We start from the raw sequence: 26,831 nt of genomic DNA on the forward strand, positions 1-26,831 counted from the left end.
CAATGTTGGCACCAGGTGGGCCTCATCAGGTATACAGATGGGGAGCCACCATTGAGAAGGCACTCTTCCTCGTTGCCACCTTCCTAGCCTCCCAGAGGAGACATCTGGAGGAAGATCTGAGGTGCTGAGCATAGAGTACAGGAAGGAAAAGCTGTTCCGTCAAGTATTGCAGTTCCAAGCCATAAAGGTCTTTATAGCGTAAAAACAGCACCTAGAATCCAACTTGGAAGCATAAAGGCCAGTGCGAGCAGGCCAGAGTGGGTCTTCTATGTTTGGACCTTCTAGTCCATGTAATGAAGATGGCCATCGCATTTTGCATAAACTGTAGCTTCTGAACTGTCTTCAGAGGCAAACCCACGTAGAGCTCATTGTAATAATCTAGACAGCTGAAGCCAGGTTATTCCTGTCCAGATATGTGCATAGCTGGGCCACCAACCGAAGTTGGTGGAAGACACTCCATGCCACTGAGGCCACCTGAAAAGATGCAATACTGGAGGGTTTTTTCCAGTTATATTTATGAATAAAGGTAAGCAAATATTTGGTATACAAAATTGAAGCCTGAAATATTTTGGAGTATAGACTTATTTCAAACAAGCCAACAGTCCCTCCATTTAGATTTTGGTCTGTAACATTGTCACTGTTTAAAATATGTCATGTGTGCCAATGTTAGCTATACTACTAGCAAAGCACAGGCTTCCTGATAAAGCCTCTGAAAATATGCAGAAGGTATCCACAGAATGAGTAAAGATAAATATCTTTAAACACAGAAGATTGTACCTTGAGCTACTTCACAGAAGAAAAAGAAAACATTTTTACTTCTGATTATGAATTCTTCTAGAAACGCAGGATATAATGTTGAAATACATATTTCTCTGAAGGATATGTCTGCTGTTTGAAACCTTATTATTATTATTATTTATTTATATAGCACCATCAATGTACATGGTGCTGTACAGAGTAAAACAGTAAATAGCAAGACCCTGCCGCATAGGCTTACAACCTTATTATTCCTATTGCAGTTGTGTGAATCTTGACTGGTAAATGAATGTATCTTGAGTGCTGAGTCTGCTGTAGATGAACACATTTGTATACATTTGGCCAGTTCACACAACACGACAGCCCATTGAAGGTTGACCCTCACATAAGCCACAGTCTGCTGTAGAATTATGTGAGGGTTGTACAGGTGACGTTAATGCAGTTGATGCACTAGCCTAACCTAAACAAACACACTCCTGGACATTGCCAAGACCTGGGCATAACATTGGGGAATTATATGGTACCCTGAGGAACACTATACGCCAACGAACATGGCTTCAAACAAGAATCCCCCAGCATCCCCATCTGAGATTGCCCCTCCAAGAAGGACTGGAGCCATCATATTAGTAGTAGCAGGTTCCTCAGAAGGATACTATGGTTGATGGCATTGAAAGCTGCCGAAAGGTCCACTAGAACTAACAGGGACACACTCCAACTGTCCAGTTGATCACTTCCACCAAGGTGACCAAAGCAATCTTTGTCCCATAACCAGGTCTGAAACCAGATTGAAATCAATCTAGATATTCTGCCTCATCCAAAAAGTCCAGCGCTGAGAAGCCACCACACACTCTGGCACTTTACCCAAGAAGGGAATATTGGAGACTGGCTGGAAATTATCCAATACAGTTGGGCTGAGGGAAGGTTTTTTAAATGAGGGTCTTACCACCACCACCTCTACGCAAGACAGAAACACACTTTGCTGCACAGAGGCATTCACCACTACCCTTACCCTCTCGGCCAGTCCTAGTCCCTCACCCGCCAGCTGCGTTTATAAGCTGGAAAGGGTCCATCACACAAGTGGTAGGCCTCAGCTCTCCAAAAATCCTGTCCACATCCTTGAACTGTACAAGTTGAAAAGTATTCATTATAACTGGACAAGGACAAGTCAAAGTTACATCCACTGGACCTGCAACTATGGCATCCAAATCAGCATGAATCTGATTGATTTTATCTGCAAAGTGATGCAGAAGTTGGTCACGGTGGGCTATTGATTAGTCCACTTCTTGTGGGCCAGAGTATAAGAGGTCTCTGACCACCTGAAAAAGTTCCTCTGGTTGACTCTGAGCAGCTACAATGGTGGTGGTGAAGTACAATTTCTTCACCACCATCATTTCCATGGAGTAGGCTTTCAAATGAGTTCTAGCCCACATTTGATCAGACTCGTTCCAAGTTTTCTGCCAACATTACTATAATCAACATCCCACTTCCTTCAGTGCCCACAGCACCCTGGAAAACCAGGGGGCTCATTTGGCTCCACTTCTTGGAAGGGGACACTCAGGAGCTATTATCCCTGGGCCATTTCTTCATTCCAGAGATCAACTAGGGCTTCAACAGAATCACCTGCCAAGGTGACAGGAAAATTCCAAAGCGTCATCAGAAATCCACCAGGTAGTGATCTGTCCATGACGATGGAACTGTATAAGCCTCCTCCACCCTCAGATCACCATCATCCCAACTTACACATAAAACTAGATCCAAAGTGTTCCCTGCTGAGTGAGTGGGCGGGGTCAAATATTAATTGGGACAGGCCCATGGAGGCCATTAATTCCTGAGCCAAACTTGACTGGGTAGTCTCAGTATATATATATATATATATATATATATATATATATATATATATAGTCCCCCAGCACACCAAGCCACAGACTCCAGCACCAACCCTGAGACCCCCTGTCTAGCTCAGGACTGTTGAGCAGCAAGGTGGACAGTTCACCAACAGAATCCCTATTCTGTCCCCAAACACCCATATTCAGATGCACACACTTGAAATTAGAAGATTGTGGAATGGGGCACCTGCACAAGAGAATAAAATCATGATAGACTACTGTGACTCCACCTCAACACCCCCAGGTCTTGCCTGCTTAGAGTTTTTATTGTATTAAGTGTTATAATTAAATAATGGATAGCTCTAAGTATGTATATTTCTTTTATATCAACTCTTCAATATAGTGCCTATTCTAATCACTGAGAGCATTCTTAATCACCTATTCCATGTGCATTTTTGACTTTCAGATGTGTTAATGTGTGTAGTAATCCAAGTGCCAGTGGCAGTTTAAAAACCAGGCATAGCAAACACAAAAGTCTTTATCAGATGCACGTTTGCCTCAGTTGGTGTACTGACTATGTGTATACATATGAGAACAGAGAAACATTGTAAATAATCTGGTCAAAAAGCCATGAAAGGCAAGTGTGTGACATTTCTATAGAACAGTCAAATGTATACAAGTTAACACACACTGACCATTCATAGCAGTAACCAAGTTCAGATGTTATCACAGGTCACTGTTTGTAGTATTCTGTAGAAATATCACCTTTCTTGGCTTTTTTATGTGTAAATTGATGAATGAAGTAGATGGTAGTTCATGAACACATATGCCACAATAAATATTTGTCTTTAAGGTGCCACCAGACTCTTCGTGGTGGTGGTGGTGGTGGTGGTGGTGGTGGTGGGAGAAAGGGTTCCAAAGTCAGAGTTATGACTTCCAGGTAGGCTTGAGAACTGGCATCTGTCTATTAGGCACTGCCTTAGAAAATTGGCAGGGAGGGGGACATGAGAGCAGTACGACAATGGAATCAGTTACCTAGGGAGGTCGTGGGCTCTCCCACACTAGAGGCATTCAAGAGGCAGCTGGACAAGCATCTGTCAGGGATGCTTTAGGGTGGATTCCTGCATTGAGCAGGGGGTAGGACTCAATTACCTTATTGGCCCCTTCCAACTCTGCTATTCTATGAGAGCAGAGTATACAGGTGAGAATATGATCTCTTCTCTCATTGAAGCAGACAGGTTTCTCTCTCTCAGCCTGCTCCTAGAAAATCTGGCTGATTCTTAAAATGCAAAAAACAATGGCAGTCCTGGATATATATGTGTGTGTGTTTGTGTGTGTGTGTGTGTGTAGAGATCTTCCTAAATAAATGTGTACAAGCAATTATTGTTGTAGTGTCACTTTGAAATAGGTTCAGTGTGATAACTTGCAGGCTGGGGTGTAAATGTATGGCTTGTTGAACATGTTGGTTCCTGTCTTGTCAGAACTTGTTAGAACTTGTGGGCCTTCCCTGCCTTTGTGTTCTCTTTCGATGTCTCCAGCTCCCCACCCCTTCAGTTTATATTTCAGGAAAAAATATGAACCAAGCTGGATCTTGTTGGATTAAAAAGCAACAAAAAAAAATGGAATTATGCAATGCTTTTTAGCAGCCAGAATGTAATACCAGTGACACACATATTCATTCATAATGCAATAGCTACCAGAATACAGACTGAGGATTGAAATACAACTGTAATTGGAAACTTCCATCTACAGAACATATGGTCTCTCTTCTCATGGTGGTTACTATGACCTTGAATATCTTGTGTCGATGGTGGATGGGTCCTGGATGCACTCAGTGATGCTTTGAACATTAAGTTGCAAACAGCTGTGTAGGAATCAGACTGAATCCTGTTTGTAGATGACTTGTGCCTTATGGTTATACTTTTTGATTGTACAAGTGCATGTTTTTCTGCATGCTAGATGATGTGTGTCAGACTTTTATGATGTTTGAACTGTCCACTGTTATTGAGAGTGGAGATCGAGAGAGTTATATAAAATGTTCAAACTTCAAAGACTTGCTTTGTCTTTTCCCCATCCTTTAGAAAATGTAAGACAGCCTACCCCAACCTGGTGCCCTTAAGATCTATTGGACTACGACTCCCATCACCCCTTAGCCAATCTTGGGAGCATCTGGTTGGGGAAGGCTGCTTTAGGACAATATACCTGTTAACATGAATTGCCCCCCATGATACTAGAAAAAAACAGAATGAAAAGATAGTAAATTATATTATTAAGAGCATCAGTAACCTTGAAATAGCATATTGAACAGGTAGAAGTTGTGCTATTAAACTAAGCATTTTTTTCTTAAGGAAAAATCTGCTGATGAAATATAAGAGATTTTCGCTGCTTGGGGAGAGGTGGCAGATGGGGAACCCCCTCAGGCTGAAGGTTCCTCTGTCTAATTTGCAATCATGTTTTAAACAAAGGACAGTGTGTCATACTTTCTTAGAAAAGGACCTTATGACAAGGTAGTAAAGGTAATAACAATTAGAGAGAAAGAAAACCTAACATAATCATTGTCTGAAAATGACTGTGTAAGATTAGTTTTTCAAGAATTAGCAGAAAAAATGTATTCTCAAATAAATACGTATAATGTTTTATCAGGATGACAAAGTGTTTTAATACAGCCAGAAATTACTAGAAATTGGTATGGAAGTATAGTTAGGGATTGAATCAAATGGAAATCAAGAGGGGAAGTGAAAGGTGAGGACAATATAAGGGTAGAGTTAATTATCTTGAATATATAAACCTTTTAATTATACTATACTGAAAACAAAGTGGAAGTGACAGTGCATTAGAAAATAAAAATATGGAGAACCTACTTTTCTGCAAAAAGTAGGAATATGGTAGAGGAAAAATTAGAAGAATACACACCAAGTATTTGAAAATCTTAATCCAACATGGATTAACATACAATGGATTCCAACGTACATATAACTTAATTTCTCAAAGCTAGACAATATTCAAGAACATCACTTTGTTAATAACTAACAACAAGGTACGTATCACATTTTTCATAGTACACGTTAAATTTGAAAAATGTATACACTCTTTATTCTACTGTTTTAGCTAGAACTAAATGGCCTATGATTAAGATCCATTGTTTTCTCCTAAGTTAAATTAAATAGCCTTCCAGGCAATTGTGAGGGGTGGAGGGAAACATTAAGTTTGTCTTGTTTTAGCTGCCTCTGGCCAGATTTCTTACGCAAACCAAAGTATGGAAGAGAACCACAGTCTTTCCCCCCCCCCCAAATAAAATCAATTAAACTAAGAAGATTTATAGCTCAAATTAAAAATTAGCTTGCAGAGGAAATAATGCTATTGCTTTGACGTGTATCTCTGCAGTCCCTAGATTGTGTTCAAATAATGCCCAGACATCAATTGTTTCCTAGCAGCTGATCAGTTTGCCACGTCAATGGAAGGCGAAGACAATTGCGTCACTGGAGACTTCTTTGAAGTCATTGAAGCCTAAATCCCTATTAACTATTAGAGATCTGCCATTAACATTCCCAGTTAACACCAGAGGTCTGACTTAAAACCACAAAAGCAGCTACATTCGGAATTAAGGCTGAAACCTCATCCTTCATTAATTCAGTTGGTGCCTTGCTTTGGTGGAACATATGATATGTGGGAACGCCCTTGCTGTATCTAGACACAATAAAACAACTGAAACCTTCAGCTGAAATTCTACCCTTAGCATTAACTGAACACATTTTACTGTGGTTTAATTTTGTTCTAGCATATTGGTATTAAATTAAAATCTGCTTAGTGTTCAAATTGAACCTTACTAAAGTGTGTTTAAATACCTTCTTTGCTATGGGCCTATTGGTAGCTCTTTTATAAATCTTTAGTAAAGTAGCAAGTCCTTAAGTCTCCTTTAATGTTCTTACAACAGAGTCCACTTCAGACATTCAGAGATAATAAATGCCTTCTTTAAATGCTTTGATAAACAGTAAAGAAAAATGATGCTACACTATTATATTTTTAATACCTAAGTGAGATATTTCTGTGGATGGATTGCTAATACATTTCAATGTGGATCTGATCTGCATTTCAGAAAATAACACACGATTGTTAGAATAAGCCATATTAAATATGAAACTAGAAATTAGTTTTAACACTAGGCATTTCCATCTAAATAGGGTTATGCAGTGATTGCAGTAAATAAAATAGCAAGTATGTGTTGGAACTAAACATGTGAATCCTATTCACCTTGGAGATAACTCAGGAGAAAAGAAATATTCCCTGACGTCACTTAATTTTGTTGCTTTGTAAGAGACCGGATGCAGAAAACTGATACAAACGTGCTGTAAAAATCCAATTGATCCTCCTTTCTTTACCAGAGACCACATTTAATCACACTCCTACAACACAACAGTTGGTCATCATTCCCAGGCCCACAAGTACACCAATTCGTTTACTCCAAATGGACGTTTCTGCAGTTACAAATGATTTTCTTTATTCCTGAACAGGTGCTTTGTCCCAGAGTTGATAGTTGTTAACAAATTTGCTTATTAAAAGGTGTTAGATGTCTAGCATAAAACTCTTATTACTGGGAACATTTTGAGCACTTTAGACTTATTGTACATTCTAAGGTTTCATTCCACTGTTACCTTAAATAAACACTTATGCATCTTACTAAAATTTTTGAAAGATTAATAACAATTTATCACTGTCAGAAAAATATGAAAAGGTGTATATACCTCCAGGAGCAAAGATGTCCATTGTTTGTTTAGCTTTTTATTATCATATTACTTATTAAGGATGAGCAGCAGTTCACAATAAATTTGCTTTCAACTATTCAAAATTGTGTAATTAATGTCAATTTTTACACACAGTAGAGGTGTTCAGAGCGCCGTCCGGTTCAGTTTTATTGGATGAGTTTCAATTATTGAGGCCCGAGGATGTGGACAAGGTGCTTGGCCAAGTCCGGTCGACCACCTGTGTGCTTGCCTCTTGCCCCTCATGGCTCATTACATCAAATAAGGAGGGGATCGCCGGCTGGGTCCAGGAGGTTGTAAATGCCTCCTTGAGAGAGGGAGTGGTGCCAGTCTCTTTAAAAGAGGCGGTAATTAGACCACTCCTGAAGAAGCCTAACCTGGACATGGAGGATGTTAACAACTACAGGCCGGTGGCTAATATCCCCTTCCTGGGCAAGGTGCTTGAGCGGGTGGTTGCAAGGCAACTCCAGGCACTCTTAAATGAAATGGATTATCTAGATCCATTTCAATTGGGTTTCAGGCCTGGTTTTGGAACAGAAACTGCCTTGGTCACCCTGTGGGATGACCTCTGCCGGGAGAGAAACAGGGGGAGTGTGACCCTGTTAGTTCTCCTGGACCTCTCAGCGGCCTTCGATACCATCGACCATGGTATCCTTCTGGATAGGTTGACTGAGCTGGGAGTTGGAGGTACTGCGTTGCAGTGGTTCCGCTCCTACTTGGATGGCCAATTCCAGAAGTTGGTGCTTCTGGAAGGGATTATTGCTTTGTGCCGTGGCTCCTAAGCCATGGGGTTCCACAGGGCTCTATCTTATCCCCTATGCTGTTTAACATATACATGAAGCCGCTGGGGGAGGTTATGTGGAGATGTGGAGTGAGGTGTCATCAATATGCGGATGATACCCAGCTCTACCTTTCCTTTTCATCAAACCCAGGTGAGGCAGTGACTGTTCTGAACCAGTGCCTGGGCACGGTAATGGACTGGATGAGGGCTAACAAACTGAGACTCAATCCAGACAAGACGGAGGTACTGTTAGTGGGTGGTTCATCTGTCCGGCGAGGTGATGTTTGCCCTGTCCTGGACAGGGTTGCACTCTCCCTAAAGGATCGGGTCCGTAGTTTGGGGGTGCTCTTGGATCCAGAACTGTCACTTGAGGCACAGGTGAACTCAGCGGCAAAGAGCACCTTTTATCAGCTTAGGTTGATATACCAACTACGCCCTTATCTGGACAGAGATAGCCTAACTACAGTTATCCGTGCTCTGATAACCTCTCGTTTGGATTACTGCAATGCGTTATACGTGGGGCTGCCTTTGAAAACGGTCTGGAAGCTTCAGCTGGTACAAAACAGGGCAGCCCGTTTACTAACAGGGACTGGCCGGCGAGATCACATTACGCCAGTCCTTTTACAACTTCATTGGCTGCCAGTCCAGGTCCGGGCCCAATTCAAAGTGCTGGTATTGACATTTAAAGCCCTAAACGGTTTGGGGCCAGGTTATTTGAAGGAACGCCTCTTTCCATATGTACCTGCCCAGACCTTAAGATCATCTACAGGGACCCTTCTCCGTGAGCCCCTACCAAAGGAAGTGAGGCAGGTGGCTACTAGGAGGAGGGCTTTCTCCGCTGTGGCACCCCGGCTGTGGAACGAGCTCCCCAGAGAGGTCCGCCTGGTGCCTACACTGTACTGCTTTCGTCGCCAGCTGAAGACCTTTTTATTCTCTCAGTATTTTAACACTTAATTTTAACTTAAATTTAAATTTTACTTTTCTAACTTGTATTTTAATCTTATATCAATTTTGCTGCGTGGTTTTATCCTGGTTGTGCTTTTTATACTGTATTTTTTTTGTATTTGTGCTTTTAACCTGTTGGTTGTTTCATTATGGGTTTAATTTTTGTGAACCGCCCAAAGAGCTTCGGCTATTGGGCAGTATAAAAATGTAATAAATAAATAAATAAATTTTAAATGCCTTGTAACTAAAGTGAAGTGTAACCCTTCTTCATACGTAAAGATGTGTGCACATCCATACCAATAGCCAGAAAGTTTCAAAACTCTTCAGGTTTAATGCAGGCTCATGGTTTTAAAAAAATGATGCTTCATTTTCTGAACATAGATACTAGACAGTAACTTGGACTGCAATCCTGTGCACACTTACCATTGAACCTAGGAAGAGTTGCTTCCAACTAAACATGTGCAGGGCTTAATCTAAATGCTATGCTTTTAATGATATATTAAGTTGTAATAATAAGTAATAAGTTAGGATTTTTAAAAGTGGTATATAGATGTTCTAAAATCAATCAATCAATCAATCAATCAATCAATAAGCATATCTGTATGGCATTGTTTTCAATGTACTGCACATTTGGATGTGCACCATAGCTGAATGGGGATCAGTAATGCACATTAAATTGAAAGGAATCCTGTGGAGAGAAACCTCATATCGAACAGCTACAGGTTGTCTGTCCCTCCTGAAAGATATTTCACAATGGTTCGACATAAGAACATAAGAAGAGCCCTGCTGGATCAGGCTGAAGTTCCATCAGGTCTATCATTCTGTTCACACAGTGGCCAACCATCTGCCTACAGAATCAAGCGCTTTTTCATCCTCTTTCTCCCACCAGATAAGGGAAACACTGGTGCAATGACACCTGAAATAAGGGGTAATTATATCTTTGGCACAGTGGTGTGTAGGAAAAGCACAGTCCTTGAAAACGAAGGGTGCCCTTTTAAGATAAACTTCGTGATCTGAAGATGTATATGTACCATTTTTGTGGCTTTTATGTTTTGTTTTTCAGAAGTAAGTTAGAACATAAAAGCATTTCAGTAAAATAACTGCTATGATAGGGGACATGTAATAGATGTTTGCTTTCTTTTAGCTGTTGTTTCCTTTTGGTTTGTACCAATTTTCTTGATACTGGTAAAGGAGTGGTTTCAGTGGTCCACTGACTCAAATTAATTTGACGCACATGGTATATAGACTGTAACGTTCATTTTTAAGAAGGAATTTTGTTTTATACACAATCGCACAAATAAAAAATAAATATGAAAATCATTTCTACAATATCCGTCATTAACAATTAAAAAAAAATGATTAAATAACTACACAGCAAATCTTTATTGCAGTCAATAGACCATTCCAGCACACCACAAAAGTTACATACAAAAGGACTGAGCATACATTTAGCTATTAAAAACACAATTAGTCATAGAGGGTCTAATAGAAATTCAAAAATTTGCCCACTTGCTGATTGACTTGACTGAGCTCTGAAGTAATAGGGTCATAAGAATTCAGTAGGGTGACCAGGAAAAGATTGTAAAATGGGATTCAGAAGATCATTCCTAGCCCCTTGATAAAATCTACAAAACGGTAACACATGTGATATAGTTTCCACCTTGGTATTATTACAAGGACAGCATCTGTTGAGCAATAGGATTTTATTATATCTGCCATCTAAAAGTTTATCGAGAATGCTCTCCTATATTTGGAATTGTTAACCAGTGCAGGTAAGGCCTACCTGTGCTGGTTAACATTGGATGACTTCATCTCCAAAGAAAGGATGGGGATATGGTGGAGGAAGGAAGACATGCTCCCTTCTGGCTCTTTCCCTAGCCTTTGTTAAGACTAATCTCTTTAACAAGATGGTTCTGGGCAACATAGCACTTTAGTTTATTTAGAGTGTGTCTGGCCAAAGCGTATCGCCGGGTCCAAACCAGTCTAGCAGGTTTTAGGATCACCCTTTCTCCTAGATTCAAGAATGATCAAGTTGGAAGACACCCACAAAAACCAACCAGCACAACGCCCACCTCCACCCACAATCCCATGGCAATATATTCTTGGTTCTCATTTTCACATATCTTGAAACTACGTACATATTATTTATTTATTTATTTAAAACATTTATATCCCGCCCTATATCAATAAGATCTCAGGAAGGCATACAGATAAAAGCATATAGTATAAAACCAGTAAATATACACAGCTTAAAACAAATTAAACCATAAACCAAGTTAAAACTATATATAATTTAAAAGCAGTAAAACTATTAAAACAATTAAAACAATGTGCCTAGTGAATTCATTATGTGAGTGTTGGTAGTGTAGTGATAGATAGATGGAAGCCTTATCATTTTAAATTTTACATGATCACTTACAGTCAGTAATACCTATCCACAGGTGAATAGGAATTCCCATTGCTACCATAATAGCCACTAACAGGGTTTGAACTCTGCATATGGGTTGCCCTATAAACATAGAACAGAAGTATGTAGGCTGCATGCATGGTTCATTTTCTTTTTATTTATTATTATCATTTATATACCACATTATTTGCTAAAAAGTCACCAAGGCAATGACTTAAAAAGCTGGAACCTTTAAAGAGAAGTAGTTCAGGTCAGAGGACCAAGAGTGGAGAACCAACCCCAAGTAGATATTGACCATGCTAGTTTTAGAGCATGACTATAATAGGCTTTTGAAAAATTACGTTAAATCAGAAACTGGCCTGCCTTATATCTACTGAAAATTTCCAAGAATTGAATATTTCTGAAATACGTGTTCATAGAATCAAGATGCATCTTGGAGAGGATAGATGTTCTTTGTAAAACTTAAAGGTGTGGAGCATATGGCATAGATAGATAGATGGATAGATGGATAGATGGATGGATGGATAGATAGATAGATAGATAGATAGATAGATAGATAGATAGATAGATAGATAGATAGATCTTTTATTGTTTCAATCAATGGTTACAACTACCATAGTAGAAATGTAGATAAAAAATAGGTAAAACAAATCATAGTAATTTTTAACTGCAAGGTCAAAAAAATTGCTCTTTGCATTTGGGCTGTAATACTGAAGTTGGCCAGTGCCAATAGGACTGTCTTGCTATCACATGTTAACAAAAAACGGCAAAGATGTTCATTTCTTTCTGTTCGTTTCTTTCTGGTATTTATGCTTTTTGTGCAATTATGCAATTCTTTTCACAAGTGGAAAAAATGGGAATGGAAAAAAGGAGGAGGAGATGAACTACGGAGGACGGGGCGTTATTAGGGTTAAGGGTGGTAGAGAAGCAGCAGTGCTGGCAAGAAGAAAAGAAAGAATATAGAAATTAGCTTGGCACAAAATAATTCATTACAGCAAAGGTGTTGAACTTGGCTTGGTCTGAGGGTCAGGTATGGAAAAGTAGTTGATTGTGTGTGCAGAAGTTCTTTCTTCTTGCACAGAATACTCTTCGGATCTCAGCCATGAAGATTAACTTTTCTCTCTACACCATTGTTAGTTTGCTTGCTTTTTCAACTTCCAAAATATGTTGCCCCTTAATGAAGCATGAGGGTAAAACCAAATAACAAATCTACTGAAATGGCATTGTCGATAGTAGGCCTCCGATTCTAACATCTTTATAACACTCTAGAGCAGCCTTCCTCAACCTGGGGCGCTCCAGATGTGTTGGACTACAGCTCCCAGAATGCCCCAGCCAGCTGGCTGGGGCATTCTGGGAGATGCAGTCCAACACATCTGGAGCGCCCCAGGTTGAGGAAGGCTGCTCTAGAGAGTTGTTTGAGTCTTGTCCAAGAGCTTGGGTATGCCCAGTGGGATTTTGTGTGGGGTTTTCTTTAACTGGAGATACATGCCCACGCAATCTCACAAACTGTTTTTAAAGTCCCCTCTGGTCTCAAACATGGCTGCCGTGCAGTGTGGGGTAGGGATGCTGTTTGAGAAAAGAATTTTACAGCTAGTTCTGTTGTTGAGTCCCAGCTAATGATTGTTGGTGGGTCTAAAAGTTTAATTGTGCATCTGTCCTTCCTTTCCCCTCGCCCCGCCCTTTTAGAAAGAAGGTGATGTAGATGAAGAGATGGCAGAAAAGCTTTCCATACGAAAGAAACGTTTTATGCAGTTTGCTTCCTTGGAATATGAAGGAGACTATTACATGACTCCAAGGGACTTCCTGTTTTCAGTTATGTTTGACAAATCAGGACGTAAGTGCTCTTCTTTTTCCTTCTTAGTTTATACCGTGTTATAGAATGAATGTTAATTTGTGATATAACCACAAATACAAAATCCCATTTTTTCCCCAGTTAATTTGAGTCCCACCATACTTGTACATTATTTTAAAATGAGAAGGTAAGAAGACCCTTGCTGGATCAGACCAGGGGTCCATCTAGTCCTGCTTTCTGTTCACAAAGTGGCCAACCAGCTGCCCACAGGAAAACCACAAGCAGGAAAGTTCAACAGCATGCATGTTCCCCAGCAACTGGTGTACATAGGCATACTGCCTCTGATTCTGGAGGTAGCATATAGCTGAAATTGAAGTCACACAGTTTTTGTTTTGTTTTTTTGCATTTTTATACCACCCAATAGCCAAAGCTTCCTATTTAGAAAGTACATTCTCATTTACTCTTAACATTCCTTTTTTCCATACTGAAAATACTTAAAAGTATGTAAATAGTGCCCTTAATAGTGTATTTAATATTGTACAATAGGGGTGTGCAGAGCAGGTCTTCGCCACCCCAAAATTCAGGTTCTCCACTCCGATTTAGGGGTGGGGGCATCTCTTCACACCACCGGATTACTCATGCTCCATTTTTTTAGAATTGCGCTATTATTGTCAATGGGGATTAACAAAAATGCATATATCTCCGTCATTTTTAAAGTTAAATAGATGAAGCATGGCACGATGATAGCTCTTAAGGAGGGCTTTAGACGTGCAGATCCCTTCATTCCTTAATTTTTAAGGATTTTTTAAAAGTTTGACAGCTCAGCTGTCAAAAGTTTCACACTCATCTGTTCCATTAGCCCATAGCAATTAACAAAATGCTTACATCTCCTTCATTTTTAAAGATAAAGAGATGGAACTTGGCAGCATGATAGCTCTTAAGTAGGGCTTTAGGAATGCCAAGTTTGAAGCAGATCCCTTCATTCCATGATTTTTAGGATTTTTTTTAAAAAAAATCCCCCTCAAACCCACCAACCCCCGCACCTGATTCTGCATTAATTGACCTCTGTGCATTTATGGAGGGAGGTTTTATCCGCCCCATTTCACCCCATTAGAGCAAATGGTCAGGGAATACAGCAGAGCTCTATTTTTATAAACAGGAGATACACAAGTGTGCATCAGCAAAGTAAAGGATGGGGGGTTGTGTGGAAAAAATCCTTAAAAAATCAAGCGATGAAGGAATCTGCTTCAAACTTGGCATGTCTAAAGCCCTTCTTAAGAGCTATCACGTTCCAAGTTTCATTTCTTTATCTTTAAAAATGACAGAGCTGTAAGCATTTTGGTTAATTGCCATAGCCTATAATGAAGTGGTTTTCCGAAAACGGGACAGAGCTCTGAATGGCCTTCACTCTGCACCATGGGTATCCAGCGCACTGAAAGTTTAGAGCTCCATCAGAGCACCGTCGGACCCCTGGATTTTCTGTGCGGTGCAAATACCGCTATTGTACAACTATCTCTCCCCCTGTGCTTCTGGATTTGAAATAAGACTAGTGTGTTGCACAATATGGCCTAGCTCCCACTGTGCAATAAGCTTCAATATACTTAACCCACCCCTCTTCGTGTGAAGCTTGGGATTTGTCAGTCCAATCAGTCATTAATATTAGTCTTTCATATCTATCCATTAAAATCATTTAGGGTGCAATCTTATGCATGTGTAGACAGAAATAAGTCCTGCATCTCCCAGCATCCCCAACCAGCATGGATGCACCCTTAACCTATCAAAAACTTAGGAGCTAGTCACCCTCCCAACCATTTTTGCTGACACAGTTATGTCACAGCTCACAGAATTTTAGGAATTTTAAAATTGGTGTCTCTAAAACAATGGTACTATGTTTAAACTACATTGCCTTTTAGAAATACTAATGTTACTAACAAACAAATATGGGAAGAACATCTAGCTGGAAAAGGGTGAATGCTCTAAAAACTTCCCCAGTTGCTTCTTTTATCTCAGGATAACATAATGCAAATCTATGCATGTTTACTCATCCAATGGGGCTTATTTCCTAGTAAACGTGTTTAGGAAATTTCCTGATCAAAGAGACATTTGGATCACCATTCTGAAATACAATAAATGTCCTTTACTGGTGATTTTCCTCCTAAGGACTATGGATGAAAATACAACGTGCACATGAGATTTATAGTTCTCATTTGCCTGGTTTTTCCCTAAGTACATAACAAGGAAAGAAAACTTCCAAGTTTTAGAAAAAACTTATTTAGGGAGATAATTGACACCTAAGAAGGGAGAGCCCTTGGTTCAGTGGTAAGAGCCCCAGTTTGGCATACAGAAGGTCCCACGTTCAATCCCTGGCATCTCCAGACAGGTCTGCAAAAACTCCTGCCTGAAACCCTGGAGAGCCATTGCTGCCAGTCAGTGTCAACAGTACTGAGCTAGACAGACCAAGGGCCAGACTCAGTGTAAGCCAGATTCCTATGTTCCTGTGTAACCTTCCTCTTTTTACTTGACATTATAACTTTATCACTAAAGGTTGATTAGTATGACATTTTTTGTTCAAAGGATTTTTCCCTTCTAAACATATTTTGTCAGTTGTAAGCCTGTTACCTACAATGCAGATCCTACAAGGACATAATGTGTGCGAGCTACTTACATGCAAGAGCACCCCAGATTAATCCATTACCATTGCAATACTCATTCAGCACTAATGTCAGGTTGTTTTGAACATTAGTTGCAGGGAAGTGAGAGACGCCAGAAATGGTTAAAAATATGCCTGACAAAATGCCACACCTGCTTGTGTAAAACTAAGGCTTTTCCTTTTAAAGAGGGGGACTGTTATTGCAACCACTACTGATTCTTTTGATCTGTGGGAAAGAATTTTTGTGGCCCTTACTTATGAGGTTCAAAATCTCCCTTTTCCTGTAACAAGATGTGCCTGTTTGATGAATCTGTTGGTGTTTGATGAATCTGCTGTATATTTAAACGCCATATAATGGGATGTCCAAGAAAGGTGGAGATGTTTTGAAAAACATTCAGTTTATTTCCTCAGCCAAAATTCCATTGCAGGCTGGAAGATCTGAGGCTTGAAGTAGTTTCCATTCTTTCATGCTCATAACAATAAAAACTCAAAATTGCATTGAAGGTTACATTTTACTGCAGTAAACAAGTTTCGTCATCTTTGCCTTCAGTTCGTAAAAGTACATGGAGTGAAAAATGATAAAACTGTAGAAAAATATAATCTTTTATAGAATCTGTTTGGGGTGTATCTCCAGACGTTTTCCAAGATTGTAAGTCAGCTTCCAGTAAGAGTGTAATGGAATGCCACCATAAAATGGCAAACCAGATAGCTTTCACATGTCCACTACATTAAGGAGGTAGAGATACTCCCCTGAAAAGTGTTTATTACACAATTTGAAGTCTTAAAATTATATATAAGCAATCTCCCTGAATTAGTGACACTGTCCTAGAGCAAATGACTTGAAGATATTTATAGAGATCTCATTCTACAAGACTCCCCCCTCCCCGCTGTCATATTGACCATAAATCTCACTTGACTCCCATGCTGAACAATTTCACAGGTGTTTTTTTTTGGCACCGAGAATCTTTTGTAAAGCTCATTCTGTCCATTATTTCTAATCTCTGATTTTCTTGTACCTTTTTCTTACAAAAAGGTCTTCAAAGTTGAGCTTCTTCCCTCCTGTGTTTGTTCTTGTGCCCGCAGGGCCCATATCTTAAGGCATCTGGAGGATTGAAGCCCAACTTCGTTGTAAATGTGCTGAAGGATGTTCTAACATAAGATGGCAAGGATGTATCCAAAAAGCATATTGAATCAAGCCATATCCTCTACAATTCCACCAATATTAGTCACCCTGTATGTAAAAGCAACCTCCTAATATTCTGCCCAATTCTCCCAACATTTCACTGCACTCTAGCATGACCCAAAAATGGAACCCAGGATGGTGCAATGCTGATAGGAGCCAGTGTTTGAATCTCTAAGGTCACCAGGAGCAGAGAGCAGGTTTTGGCTCCTTGTAGTGTACTTGAACCTCCCTTTCTCCTATATAAGTGAATAGCTGCTATTTGTTCTTATGGGGAGTTGGATTTGGGTTAGATGTTATACTGGGGTAAAACCTACTCTCCACCTCTGTGTGTGGATGGATTGGCCTCCTGACTTAGGAAACTCTGGGTAAAGCACATCCCCCCTCTTCCCTGCAACCTCCTAAAAGAGTTGAAATCAGAAGGAGTAGCAGAACCCACCAGTCGTTACTATGTAGAGGAGAAAGTATTCCATATTAATATGATCAGATTCTGAATGTCAACTTCAATTCAGAGACACATAGCACAGGGCCAGGTTTTGAAAAGGTTAGAAGGCCTGTGCCCACACCCTCCTCTGCTTATAGAAATTGCCTATTTGTCAGTGGAGGCTGGTGGCTCTGATGTCAGTGGGGCAGGGAATCTGCTCCAGGTTTCAGTCAGAAGCAGTCAGAACTCTAAAGGAGCTATCCAAGGTGGTCAGATTGCTCCTTTAGAGTTCTGACTAAAACCCGGAGCAGTTTCACCAGTCCACTAATATTGGAGCCACCAGCCTCCCCTGCTTTCTGTCTCCCTATCCCCCCCCCCCCCCGGATTGTAATCCAGGATGAAGAAGGCACCAGATTCAAACAAGCACAGGATTATTTGGAGGCATTGGGAAGCCTGCATATCAGAAGTACTGAACCTCAGGCATGCTGGGCAAATCTGGCCCACCTGGGGGCATGCAGCCTTCCCCTGACCCTATACCCTTTCCTCTGCCTGCTAATTTTTTGGTCATTCCCTGGCTTTTGCATGATTTTCCCACCACCATTCTAAAAGGTTGAACTGCGGGAGGAGAAAGCATGGAGGAACTTGGCCGACCATCTCACCCCTCACTCCACCGACCCCAGACAACTGTTCCTAGTGGTGGTCTTTCACTATAAAATGTTTTGATAAACGCCATCTTGAATTATTACTAATTTTGTTATCTTCATTTTAGGCACAACAGGTAATGGAGTAAGTGGGAATTTATGTTCATAAAAAATGTTTAGAAATACCTAAAAGAGTTTATTTTATTCTTTTTTGTTCTATGTGGCAGGAACATTTGAACAGGCTGTTCATATTAGCTTTGAACACTCTGTTTTCCTGAGCATTGTGGGAATTATGTCATTTTGAAGCTAGTGGTTTTGTTCTGTTTCATATTACTTGCATCTTCCCCATAAAAGAAATCTGAAGAAATGCCACAGAACTTGATCAAAGTTTTGACTTGCAGATGATTGAGTGGTATGATTTTTTTTTTAACAGGTAAAACTTTGGCCAAGAAACTGACAAAAAAGGTAAGCAACGTGCTCCTGCTCTTTTTCCAGAGAACTCTTGTTCTTACTGCTACTTGTTTAATGGATTCTTCTTTCACAACTAACTTGGTATTTATTTTATTCAAAGGAATTAGATTCAGCACTAGCAAATGTTGCAAAGGCTAAACCAGGGCCAACGTTTTTTAGAGACCTCGGAGATAAAGGTAATGATTTAAATCATTAGTGGAATTTATTTTGAAGGAAAACTCTGTTCAGTCTTAAAAATGAGATTTCAGTATATGGAAATTCTTGCTTGGAGCTGTTCTAGTTCGTTATGCAACTAGGAAGGCAGATCTGGGAAAGGGACACTTTTTTCAAATTCATAAGATTCCCCAAAGAACCCTGGGTAGCAGGCAAGTAGATTTGTAAGTCTCTGGCTCACATTTTTCCTGAGGGAATGGTGGACGGCAAGAATTCTAAAAGTAATTTTGAAAGAACACTATGAAACCATGGCATCATTTAGGTTTTCTAAGGTACTTGTAGGTTGGGAACCCATTCAATTCATTTCTTTTCCCTGACTGGACAAGTTGGTACTAGAGGAAATCTTAGTGGGATTAAGCCCCCAAAAGAAAGCAAGAGCAGTTGAAATGCTGTTTCGTGTCTGTTTAGGACATGATATCCCCATGACAAGTAACTAGGGATGTATGGGGAATCTGCCCAGTCGAGTTTTTCCCTGGTCTGCACCACCCAAAAATGGATGCAGAAGTAGACGCACTTTGCATTCAGAAATCTGCCCATTTCCAGACTTCCAGTGCATTCCCCAGAACAGAAAGTATGCATCTCGTGCTTTTTGAAAAGTGCACAAAGAAAAATATATTTAAAAAATGCATACAAATACTCTTTAGTCCAATGGATTAATGCATCAAAGATACATACAATTTGAAAAATATGCACAAAATTGTGCACATTTTTACAAATAAATAATTTTTTCCACATTAAAACCGCATTCATACAGAACCTGCATGGAAGGAAATGGAGACTGGGGAGGAAGGGGAGAGAAACTCCACAGAATTAGAATTGAACCATCCCTACCAGTGACTGCACTATGGCTTGCATATACTACGTTATATGCAAAAGATAGCCAGCATAACCTAAAGATTGTGATGTCCCACTGGAAAAGGACTTTGATAGAACTCCAGAGGGGATAGGAAGTGCAAGAGGAAGTGAATGGAGATAATCCAGTTCTTCAGTGGAACATCTAGTTTAGGATCTGACAAAGCTCTGAGCTGCCACAGAAAGACAGAATATACCTGATATTGTGGTAAACATTCAGAAATACCCTTGCATAAGCCTGATACACATGCACTTGTCCATTGATCTTTCCTCTGTTTGCTTCCATTCTCTGAAAGAAGGCAGAAAACTAGGAAATAGGGACTCCATATGAAAAGATAAAGGCTCAGTTCAGATAACACATTAGTCTATCCAGTGTGAAAACTCCACTCAACAGTTGAGTTTTTAGGGGGTACTCCCCACACAACAAGTTCTAACTCCACCATTGTGTGACTGTGGGCTACCGTGGAGTTAAGTAAAATTCAACGTGGTGTTTGAGTAACAATTCCTCCACCCCTTCCATCCTCCCGAGGTCGGTAATATGAGTACCCAGTTAGCTGGGGGAAAGGTAATAACGGCCGGGGAAGGCAACAGCAAACCACCCTGCTATAAGGCCTGCCAAGAAAACGTCAGCGAAAGCTGGCGTCCCTCCAAGAGTCAATAATGACTCAGTGCTTGCATGAGAGGTTCTTTTCCTTTCCTTCCTCTCCTCCCCCAGTCCTCCCGATGGTATCCCATCAGCCATTGCTGCAAAAAAACAATCCCCCACGTGTTGTGGCGGCTCTCCTAGAGCGGCACTCCCTCCTTTCACTGCTCTTGCCAGAGAACTGTAGCCAGTTGGAAAAGTCACCTCAATGGATCGGAAAACTCCATGGAGCCCACCACACAATGTGCAACACAACAGTTATGCAGGAACTCTCCTATGCACAGAGTGGATATTCTGCGTGGAGTGTTTTAAAAAAAAAACCTCCACCATTGCATAGAGTTTTCCCGCCAAACAACACGTTTCTCAATGGTGGTGTAAAAACTTCACCATGGAGTTCTGAAACCACAGTTGAGAAACGTGTTGTCTGAACTGAGCCAAACTGTTCTATTACTAGATGGGTACAAGCAGAGAGAAAACATTTAGTCATGCCCTTGGCTTTTCTAATTCCAACTCACGTAGTCCAAAGCTTTTTGTGACTCTGTGATCTTTGTATAGGCATAACACTTTTATACAGTCCTTGATCTTCTTCAGTTTCCTTGATGATACTCCATTTTATAGACCTGCTTATTTGAAAGGTAGATATTGCATGGAATCACCTAGTTTCTTACAAGCATAGTTTGTTTTTTCAACACCGTTTGAATGGATTTGAGTTCCCACCACCAAGTCACTTCACTTTTATCTAACACTGTAGCATCACTATTTAAATGTTTTTTTTTGGGGGGGGGGTTGTTTTTCAAAATGGGAAATTCCTGTTTGTCAGAAACTAAAACCTGAGAATCCACAGCTTTTAAATACACAGTTTAGATTGTCCTCCTTCCCTCCAATGCCTTTTCTAAAGAGTGAATGTTCACTGAGTTTGGATTGAAGGCAATTGTGCCTCCTAGTGGGATGTCTTTCACTCCCCATTTTATTGTTCTGCCATAAATTTTATATTGGTATCTAAAATTATTGATAAATGAAATATAATGTCACTCTGCATTTTCTAACCCTCTTTGCTGTAAAGTTGGTAATTTACACTCAAAATAAAAGTATGTTTGTTTAATTTGTTTTGTAACTTCAATATCTCATTGTGTGGAAATATATTCTTTTTTAATAGAGATCACATGGATATGTGATTCTCTTTCTTTCCAATTAATTTTCTCATTGCACCTCTATATATAAAAAACCCCTTAATTCTCTTGGCTATTTTGGAATTAAAACACATTCCAAAAAGAAATTCAGTTCAACAATGGATGAAGTTCTATGCCAGATCTGTGGCGTAGCAAAGTAAAAACTGAGATGAACTGTTATGGAACTGATTCCACAGTAAAAATGTGCTTTTAGTCAGCCAGATGTATGTTGACACTAATATGATCAGCCACAGTCAGAAAAAAATGTAAAATATGTTATAGCTTTGTTTTAAAATACTCATAAGTAGGTTCAGAAAGGAATATTTGCACACCTTTTTCTTGCAATGGCCTCCTGCATTATTGCAAGGGATTCCACCCTTTGAAGTATAAAATGGTATGTATTTCATTGAGAGAAGATGGATTCTGAAAGCCAGGAGACATGTAATAGCTGCTTATAAGCATTCTGCATAGCACCTGTTCCATGTGGGGAAGTGGTGTCACTAGCCTCTAATCAGAGCAGTTGAGCCCATTGATACATCTTTAGTACTTTGCTACAAGTGGGTACAATGTTACTTTCACTGAATCTACTTGCATTATAAGTCCTGAGAGGTGTTTAGATTTAAACTGAGGCACATGTTCGAATTCCAGCTCAGCAGTGAACAAATTGCCATCAGCTTTCATTTCCAATGCTGTGAAATGAGGTTGTTTGCAAATTTGTAGGTGGATGAGGTAATGAAATGCCTTGCTTAGAGTAAGAATTGGCTGGAAGTCCACAATTAAACATTTTAGAGAGACAGATGCGCTTTAAAGGTTTCAGGAACATTACAGGAGATACACTTGCATGGGTTCATCCCACAGCGTTTGTGTAATGTTTGGGAGGCCTGCAGACGTGCATCAATTTCCCCAGAATGCTGGAGAAAGACCCATGCGATAAGAACTCTCGTGAAGCTGTGGGCCTTGAAATATTTTGCAAGAACTGTAGAGAAACACGCAGAAAGGGTCTTCCACAGTGCTAGCGTAAAGTTTAACATGCACTGTAGTCTGAGTGGCCACACTTATTCCTCCTACTTCTGTAGATGGAGAGGCTGAAACAGACAGAAAAATGTCTTGCTGCATACAACACGGTGAATTATTAAGGACAGAGATAAAACTCCTAATATTTATCCTGCAACCCATGCTGACTTTAATGAAGTAAAATGTATGCATCATGGAGCTAAAATAAGAAAGCTTTCTTAAAAGATCAGATACTTCAAATCAGTTATGAAATAATGATCTGGTATAATGCAGTTATTGGGAATTGTTTAAAAGTCATAAGGCAGGGGGACTCTTTGCCTATCAATTAGCTGAATGTAAATCACAGAAGTAGCTTCCCTTTGGATAGTGGAGTTCAAACATCTTGTGTCGACAGTTTCATCCATTATGCAGGATGGTTTTCAGTTCACATGTTAAAAGTAACTTGATTTTTAAACAGTTATTTATAAAAGGCCTCTGAAAAATTTCTCAAAGTGCTCTTATAGGAGAGATGCTTCAGATTCTTTTGTTTCAACCATACTCTTTATATACTTCTCTATCTTTAGCTGGCATGTTGCTATTTTGACACCGTCACATCTTTGTGTTTGTTCAGGCTCTTCATTTAAGTCGGCCTTTCAAAGGGAAACGCTGGAATTTTCCTTCAAAAAGGAAGAAAAAAATACTTTCACCTTGCAAAAAGGACGCATTCAGATTCTTCTTTTCTTTTCTTTTTTTTTTAAGTGAAGCCTCTTCTTGGCTCCAGGCCCAGCAGTCCTATCAGAGCAATCTAGCAGCTTGGCAGCTTTGTGTTGCCATATTCCCCATGAGACTTAGAGAAAATCTAGTCTTCGCTTTTCTAAGACTGCCAAAGGATGAAATACTTTGATCCTTCAGAGTAACATTAGAGTAGCTCTCCTCCCAGGTACTAAATATGACAAAGCACACTTAATTTATTCATCCTTTGTATAAACACTGAATATTTTCTGTAAAAATCAAAAGATTTAGTGCAGACCTTTTATTAATACCAAATAAACCCAAGTCTCTTAATGAGACATCAGCATGACAGGAATTGTAGAACAACAAGTTCACTGCCAGAGCACTAGAACCAGGGACAGAAAAATCTGACTTGATGGATAAATAATAGCTGCTACTTCCTGTAGTTGATATACTGTACTAAACTGAAGAACCTTTACAAATGAAGGTGATTGTGCAAACTGTACTGTAAACAGACCACACCAGTGTGTTGATTCTGAATTCTACACTGTTCACATTTTACTGTTTTGCTTCAGGATTGATCTCCTACACAGAGTACCTGTTTTTGCTGACAATTCTCACAAGTAAGTATTTTGCTGCGGAGTGTATATTTCAGTACAAAGAAATATGAATCCTTATTATTATTATTATTATTATTATTATTATTATTATTATTATTATTATCCCTATTCATATTTCTATTCACTATTCCCTGTCACTTAAACGTTTTTATGATGACACAGTCCAATTTCAAAATTCAGTTGATAAAGAAAGTAACTGGTTATTATAGTGATTCGCCATGCCTGTTTCTCCTGAAATTGTCTTGAACTAAGCTGCACTATCCCCACCACCCCAAATTGGGAAATAGCTCAGGTTATTTGAAGTTAATGTGCAGGGTGTAATAGGGTCTGATTTAACTCAGAGGCATGATGGGATCCAGTACAGCTTCCAAATCCAATCCGTCTATCAGCTTCCGGCTCCACTTCCTGCACTCACCTGCTTACGTTGCCGCTGCTGTGGATCTGGCGGTGACAGCAGGAGTGGAGACGAGAGGGAGTTTTCCCAGCGCCTTGCACTGCTACTACGGTGAGCCAGAAGCTCTAGGAAATGGAAGGAGTGGGGCTTGAGAGTGACAGGTGGGTGGGGGCGGTGAGAAGGGATAGGGAGGCAAGCGGGAAAGGGGAATTATTCTCAATTCGAAAGAACTTGGGGATCATAATGCTCACTTCATATATGAGGCGTGCATTACGAGCTGCCAAAGTTCGTAATCCAAGCCTGGGGCAGCATCCAGCTGCATCTCTAGTTACAAGGAAAATGTAAAGTAAATGGATATTGTGTCATTTGACAAGAGTTTGGTTTTAGCATGTCAGTTGGTAATGAGGTGGTTGAAAAGTCTTGACGAGCTGCGAAACAAAAGGGAGTCATAACTTGGATGGATGTTACAGTGCAATTGAAGTGGTAGGAATTTTGTGGCAAACATTTTCATCTGGTCTGGAGGTGCTCTGTTGCTTTTGCAACACAGTTGGAAACCAAAGATTCCAGTTGGTCATGCTTAGGAGTGCTCCTAAAGAAGATATTTCAGACCCATTACGCCCAGTATATGTATTTCTATGCACCAGGATGCTTCCTCCCCTTTGTGGGACAAGGAAATAATAAGAATGGCAAAAATAGCCCTGAGAAAATTTACAACACAGCAAATGCTATACATATACTACAAGGTAGCAGCAAAGGCAGATGCTCCTGAATTTAGCATGAACCTAGAAGTTGCCTCTCCAAACAATAAGATTAGGTAGTCTAGAATTTTTACATCTATGCCCGCAATATTCCCTATATCCTGGAAGCGCATACAGACTTTTTTTTTAAAAAAAATAGTCTCTTTTTTGAATTCAGAAACATATGCAAGCCAAGGGGGTTCTCAAGTATATAGAAACCACTAACATATATTTCACCCTGTTTTGCTTTTAAATTGGTAGGCACTTGGCACCCAAGTTTGCTATTAGAGGGAATAAGTACTGTATCTCTGGTGTGTGTGTTATCTGAGCCTGTGTCTAAGGGGGCTGGGGGAAAAACACTAACATCAAAGGCTCTAAGTGGAGTCATCTTATTCATGTTCAAAAACTTCTTTTTTAAAGTTTTTGAGCCAGTCCATGGAACATGAGGCTTCTGCATTTATCCATTCATTTATTTGTCACATTTTTATAGAATCATAGAATAGTAGGGTTGGAAGGGGCCTATAAGGCTATTGAGTCCAACCAACCACTCAATGCAGGAATCCACCTTAAAGCATTCCTGGCGGATGGCTGTCCATCTACCTCTTGAATGCCTCTAGTGTGGGAGAGCCCACAACCTCCCTAGGTAACTGGTTCCATTGCCGTACTGTTCTAACAGTCAGGAAGCTTTTCCTGATGTCCCACCCTTCCTCCAAGTTGATCATACAAGATGATTTTATCCTCGCAACAACCCTGTGAGATGTATTAGAGTGAGAGTCAGTGACTGGCCCTAAGTCACCCCATGAGCGTCATGGCCTGAGTCCAACATGCTAGCAGTTGAATGCTAAATTTGGCCTGGGAGGAGATCTGAGAGGAAAGAAGTAATTGACCATGGCGGCAAACTGTAAGTTATCGTGCCCAATCCCAGCTACATTAAAACCTTGGATTTCTCCATTGATTTTTATGGGCAGCTCTCCCCAGAAGTTCAGAAATTTAACATAGAATAATCTATGTGCATATAATGTACCAAACTTATCCCAGGTTGTTGTTTTTTTAAGGACACAAGCAATAGCAATAAGCCCCATAGGAAGTAGTAATTTCCCGTTTTATCATACATGTTCTGGCATCGTTAGAACAGATTTTTACATTTTTAATGTGTCCTGTTTCCTCCTGTAAACATTTTGTTTCAGCTTTAATGTTGCCTAATGATATTATTAGTCTCATCCATTTGCTCACTTTTATGTGGCAAACAACCTGTAGATGAATTCCAGAACAGGCTGGCAAATATTCCTATTGATTTTGATAGTCACCCATAATACTTTACTTCCTTACGATGAAATATAGCAGCGTTATCCAAACTTGCATCTTCCAGATGTTTTAGACTTCAACTCCCATCAGCCTCAGTCATCATGGCCAATGGTCAGGAAATATCATCCAAAACATCTGGAGAATACCAGATTGGGGAAGACTGAAATATTGCAATTGAAAGATGGTGAGAAAGACATAGACCAGCCTTAGGACCCATGTAAAGTACAGATTCCCTGAGGATATTTAGGGAAGAAACCACAGCTTAGTGCTAGAGAATATTATTTCCATGCAGAAGATCCCAGATCCAATCCCTGCCATAACCAGTAAAAAGGATCAGGTAACAGTTGATGAAAAATCCCTTCTGCCTGAGCTTCTGGAGATCCACTGCCAGTCATTAATAAATAAATGGTCTGAATAGATAATATTGGGCTGGATGGACAAATAGTTTGACATTTCCCTGTGTTCTTATGAGCAGCAAGGTTGTTGCCTCTTCTTGTTACCACACAAGTCCAGAAAAAAGCTTAAAGCTTCTACCATAAC

At 40.0% G+C, this 26,831-nt stretch overlaps 1 protein-coding gene across 1 annotated transcript in view; it reads left to right on the forward strand.

The window, feature by feature from the left end:
• The window catches only part of MICU2 (mitochondrial calcium uptake 2), a 93,203-nt gene that overhangs the window by 37,431 nt on the left and 28,941 nt on the right, over positions 1 to 26,831 (forward strand). Inside the window, exons 2-5 of the mRNA XM_063127032.1 lie at positions 13,162 to 13,309; positions 18,596 to 18,627; positions 18,734 to 18,809; positions 23,811 to 23,858. Of these exons, the coding sequence (XP_062983102.1) occupies positions 13,162 to 13,309; positions 18,596 to 18,627; positions 18,734 to 18,809; positions 23,811 to 23,858 (304 nt within the window). The remainder of the gene's footprint in view (positions 1 to 13,161; positions 13,310 to 18,595; positions 18,628 to 18,733; positions 18,810 to 23,810; positions 23,859 to 26,831) is intronic.

The sequence above is a fragment of the Elgaria multicarinata genome, chromosome 5, assembly GCF_023053635.1.
Source record: "Elgaria multicarinata webbii isolate HBS135686 ecotype San Diego chromosome 5, rElgMul1.1.pri, whole genome shotgun sequence".
NCBI classification, from domain to species: domain Eukaryota; kingdom Metazoa; phylum Chordata; class Lepidosauria; order Squamata; family Anguidae; genus Elgaria; species Elgaria multicarinata.